Source organism: Orycteropus afer, unplaced genomic scaffold (genome assembly GCF_000298275.1).
Source record: "Orycteropus afer afer isolate SDZICR_OR568_19922 unplaced genomic scaffold, OryAfe1.0 scaffold00694, whole genome shotgun sequence".
Taxonomy (NCBI): Eukaryota; Metazoa; Chordata; class Mammalia; order Tubulidentata; family Orycteropodidae; genus Orycteropus; species Orycteropus afer.
In genome coordinates this window covers 786,528-792,072 of record NW_006922281.1, presented here as the reverse complement: position 1 = coordinate 792,072, position 5,545 = coordinate 786,528, and the positions used below count along the sequence as shown (strand labels likewise).

The window sequence follows — 5,545 nt, the reverse complement described above, 5'->3', positions numbered from 1 at the left end:
CTTGGAGAGAACAATCATGGGAGAAATAAGGGCTGTTTATGCACAGGGAGACAGCTCAGGGGGCAGGAGTGCATGGAGGGATGTATACAGGGAAGAGTTAACTATCAGGAGGAAGTGGGAGGGGAGCTGTTGCATTGGGGTAAATTGTAGTCAATGTCATGAGATAACATGTGTGTGAACTGTATGGAAAGTTAATTTGCTCTGTAAATCTTCACCCAAATCACAATTTAAAAAAAAAAGAAAGAAAGAAAAGAACACCATCTATGAAGAAAGCAAGAGATCATTAAAAACATGAGAATTTAAGAAAAGAAAAAAAAAATGGATGTCAGAAGAAACCCTGAAGCTTGCCCTTTAGTGGAGAGTAGCTAAAGCAAATGGAAGAAATGACAAGATAAAAGAGCTTAACAGAAGATTTTAAAGAGCAGCTCAAGCAGACAAAGCCAATTACTATAATGAAATGTGCAAAGACCTGGAGTTAGAAAACCAACTGACAGACAGGGAAGAACACGCTCAGCATTTCTCAAGCTTAAAGAACTGAGGAAAAAATTTAAGTCTTGAGTTGCAATACTGAAAGATTCTATGGGCAAAATATTGAATGATGCAGGAAGCATCAAAAGAAGACGGAAGGAATACACAGAGTCACTGTAAAAAAAAAAAAAAAAAAACTGGTTGATGTTCATCCGTTTCAGGAGGTGGCATATGTACAAGAACCAATGGTATTAAAGGAAGAATTCGAAGCTGCACTGAAGGAACTGGCGAAGAACAAGGCTCCAGGAATTGACGGAATACCCATTGAGATGTTTCAACAAACAGATGCCCCACTAGAGGCACTCACTCAGTTATGCCAAGAGATTTGGAAGACATCTACCTGGCCAACTGACTGGAAGAGATCCCTATTTGTACCTATTCCAAAGAAAGGTGATCCCACAGAATGTGGAAATTATCAAACAATATCACTAATATCACATGCAAATAAAATCTTACTAAAGATAATTCAGGGAGCTCTGGTAGCGTAGTGCCTAAAGCACTTGACTGCTAACCAGAAGGCTGGTGGGTTTGAACCACTCCTCGGAAGGAAGATGGGGCAATCTACTTCCGTAGTGATACCGTCTCAGAAACCCAAGGAGGGGTCGCTATGAGTCAGGTCCGACTTGACAGCACATAACAACAACAAAGATAATTCAAAAACTGTTGCAGCAGTATATTGACAGGGAGCTCCCAGAAATGCAAGCTGGATTCAGAAGAGGATGTGGAACAAGGGATATCATTGCTGATATTAGATGGATCTTGGCTCATAGCAAAGAATACCAGAAAGATGTTTGTGTTGTATTGACTATGTAAAGGCATTGATTATGTGGATTGTAACAAACTGTGGACAACATTGAGAAGAATAGGAATTCCAGAGCACTTAATTGTACTGATGAGGATCCTGCACATAGACCAGGAAGCTGTCATTCGAATAGAACAAGGGGACACTGTATGGTTTAAAATGAAGAAGGGAGTGTGTCAGGGTTGTATCCTTTCACCATATTTATTCAATCTATATGCTGAGCAAATAATCTGAGAAGAAACCTCCAAGTAGTGTATCTACCCAATGTAAATGTTCACCTCATATGCCTGTCTTTTGTTTGGCTGGAAGCCACAGGAGTGGGTTCAATTCCAGACCTGAAGGGCAGCTAGGGGCCACAGTCTCAGTGGTTCCATCAGGCTCATCAGACTAGCAAACCTGGTCCTTTAAAAAAAAAAAAAAAAAGATTTTGAGTTTTGTTACACAACATTCTTCCATTCTGTCCAAAATCTCCTACAGTGATTCCCCTCGGAGTGGTTGACAGTGGTAACTGGGCACCATCTAATTCTTCTGGTCTCATAGTTACATAGGCTGAGGATCACATGGTGTACCAGTTGCTTGGATCAGTTGTTTCCATGTGTCTTTGGTTTTCTTCATTCTTCTTTGCTCTGGACCAGGGGAGACCCATCATTGCATCTAAATGGCTCTTGCAAGCTTTTAAGATTCCAGTCGCTAGTCACCAAAGTAGGATGTGGAACAATGTTTTGTGTAGTATGTTATGCCAATTGAGCTTGATGTCCCCTGCCACTATGGTCCCAAGCCCATAGGTCCAACTACTTTCTCTCTCTGGATAGATGGCTGTGGCCACAAAGTGACTATAACCTGTCCCTTGTCAGCTCTACTTTATACCTCAGAATTCTTGCACAACATACAAATACACTTGTCTTTTCCTTTTATCATACAGGTCTGGCCATGAGGATGGGGACTGAGGAAGAGCTTGATTGCTTCTTAGGGTGAACATGGCAGATGGTCTCAGATGCATGGCCCTGGTGAGCCACAGCTGGGAAGGGTATGACAGCCATGCTGTGATGAGATCACACCAGAAAGCAGTCTTCTGCCCCCAGCTTTGGTATAAATGCCAGTGGCCACACCTAATTTCTAACTTTTCCCCATACTTGACGCTTTGCTTCTGTGTCATTTCAACTGTGACTTCCAGCTTCTGGCCTCTGCCTGTCACCTGTTCCCCTCCACTGTTCCCTCTGTATCAACCCATACATGGTATGCTGTGAAGTTTGCTCATATCCTTAAAAAGTCCTTCAATACCCACCAGCTACCCAATTCCAGCTGGAATTTCCTGGGACCAGACACAGCTGTGCATCTGCACATCATGAACATCTCACCAGTCAACAAAGTGCTGATGAAGACCGATAGCAGGAGAATGTGTTGTAGACTCTGTGGGGTTTACATTAGTTGTACCCCAAAAATGTGGTCTTTGCTCTCCATTCCTGAGAAATAATCTCTAAAAACAAAACAAAGCAGAAATACTTGGAGTGCAGTTGTCTTTGATAAAGACTCCAGACCACAGCTAACTCTTTGATTATACGGGAAGGTGATAAAGTGATTTGGGGTTGGGCCTCGCTAGGCCAGAAAGGCACACTGTGTAGTATCTGACGATCACCCTGGACATCAGCTGACCTCAGTGGAGAGAGGCTGCAGTTTGTATTTCATGAGGCCCCAGTAAAGGCTTTGTACACTGAATCTCCTAGGGCTTTCTGGTTGGTGAAAGACATCCATGTGTGTGGAGTGTATTGCATCACTTTTTGGGCCATGAGAGCTTTGCATTGTGAACCCTACATGTTTCTTGGTTTAAATCCTTCTTTTCTGTAATTGTAAGTATAGCTCTTTCCATGAGTTCTAAGTCATTCTAGTGAATGATTGCATCCAAGGGAGCAGTGGTAGCTAGCAGGTAAGGGTTGAGGGAGAGCTGAGAACCCTTTAGCTTATGGCCAGTATCCTGAGAAGGTAGAGGGAATCGCCAAATATGTAGCCAGTAGGACACAAGTGAGGGATCCCAGGGAAGGTCCATAAGCTTGCAGCTAGCATCCAGACAGGTTAATGGGACACCCACCCACCCACCCCCAATCTGTAGCCATCAGGTCAAAAACAGGATGTGTGGACTCCCAAACATGGAATTAGCATCTGAAAGCTTAGGCCTACTTGGCCACCTGGATGACTGTGTTCTTTTGTGAGGCCTGACCCATCTCCAGTAGTCTGGGGCAGAAGACAACGTGCTGCTGTGCAGCTCAGGTCAGAACAGAAGGGGACCATAACTGAACAAAGACATGAAAAATGTGGATTTGTTATGTCTTCATAGCTGGTGTAAGGAAAAAGTGGATTTGATTGATCCATTCACCTGCTGCTCTTCCCTGAGCTGCATCCTATCCTCTGTCCCACCTATGGTGAGGCTTCTCCATTCTCTGGTTAGAGGACCAGAACTGCAGGGCAGCCCCTTCTTGAAGGTAACTCCAACTCCCTCATCCTCAGAACAATGCCATGGGCTCTTTGCACTTTGTGTTTGACACATGCCTGTGTTGGGGATTCCCCTTCCCACCAATACCCACTTGCATTATTTGCATTTCTCTGCTTTCAGGTTGTTGGCATGGAACAGAGGAGGAGGAGATGTCTTCTGAGCACAGTGTTTCTGTAGGAGTGTCACAGATCAGGATTCTACAGGCAGATCTGTCTACACAGAAGACTAACCCCTGGGAGAAGTATGTCCCTGCCCTGAAAGGCAGTGTGGATGAGCACAAAGCACCAAACCCTGGGCAGAAGCCGTACTGGGGTAGAACATGTGTTAAAGCCTCCTGGCTCAGTGCAATCCTTTTCCAGGAACAGAAGCATCACAGTGGAGAGAAACCCTCCAGCCAAGATGTGGACAGGGCCTTGTTTGTGAAGAATTGTAGATTCCAAGTGTCATGGCAGCCCTTCACCCATGGGGAGGTTGGGAAAGACTCCTCTGTCCCCTTGGGTCTTTTTCAGCAGCAGGTCAATCCCAATGGTGAGAAGCCACTAAGTGGCCTTGAGAATGGGGAAGCCTTTCACTGTGGAAAGAGCCATTACAAGTGGGGAGAATGTGGGAATGGTTTTAGTCACAACCACACACATGATGACCACCAATGCATCTGCACTGGAGAGGAGCTCTGTGAGGGTAGCAAATATGGACGAGCCATCAGCTGCAAGTACAGACTTGGTCAGCAGCATGGAATTCATACTGGAGGAAGGCCATATCAGTGTGGTGAATGTGGGAAATTTTTCAGCCTAATCTCCAGCCTTATTAGACACCAAAGAATTCACACTGGTATAAGGCCTTATGGATGCAGTGAATGTGGAAAATTCTTTGCTCACAACTCTGTTCTCATAAAACACCAGAGAATTCACACTGGAGAGAGGCCTTATAAGTGCAAGGAATGCGGGAAATCCTTTGTTCGAAGTTCTGGCCTCATTCAACACCAGAGAGGCCACACAGGAGCAAGGCCTTATGAATGTGTTGAATGTGGGCAATGTTTTAGCCAAAGCTCCACCCTCATTCAACACCGGAGGGTTCACACTGGAGAAAGACCTTATGAGTGTGGTGAATGTGGGAAATCCTTCAGCCGGAGCTCCACGCTTATTCAACACCGGAGGTCTCACACTGGAGAAAGACCCTACAAGTGCAGTGAATGTGGGAAATCCTTTCGCCAAAGATCTGGGCTTGTTCAACACCAGAGGGGTCACATGGGAGCAAAACCTTATGAATGTGAAGTATGTGGAAAATTCTTCAATCAAAACTCAGGCCTCATTCAACACCAGAGAGTCCACACTGGGGAAAGGCCTTACGGGTGCAGTGACTGTGGGAAATTCCTTAGCAGTCGCTCTCACCTTAATGTGCACAAGAGAATTCACACTGGAGAAAGGCCTTATGACTGCAGTCAATGTGGGAAATCCTTTAGCCAAAGCTCCACCCTTATCCAACATCAGAGAGTTCACAGGAGCAAGGCTATATGAGTATGGTGAATGTGGGAAATCTTTTAGCCACTCCTCCAACCTCATCCAGTGCTGAAATCTTCACAGCAGAGAAAGAGCTCATGACAGCAGCAAATGTGAAAGTGTTACCCCAAGGTTGACATTCACACAAGAAATTTCACAAACCAGAAAGGCCTTGCACCTGCAAGAAATGTCCCTCCTCTTCAGTACATGACCCTGGAGAGGCTTTGTGAG

The 5,545-nt window shown here is 45.0% G+C and overlaps 1 protein-coding gene across 1 annotated transcript in view; it reads left to right on the top strand.

Moving 5' to 3' along the window:
* Positions 1–5,332, top strand: part of LOC103211108 (zinc finger protein interacting with ribonucleoprotein K-like) — a gene marked incomplete at its 5' end in the record, with an annotated part of 10,390 nt that extends 5,058 nt beyond the window's left edge. Inside the window, 2 exons of the mRNA XM_042783144.1 lie at positions 3,939–5,157; positions 5,242–5,332. Of these exons, the coding sequence (XP_042639078.1) occupies positions 3,939–5,157; positions 5,242–5,332 (1,310 nt within the window). The remainder of the gene's footprint in view (positions 1–3,938; positions 5,158–5,241) is intronic.
* Positions 5,333–5,545: the final 213 nt, after the last annotated feature.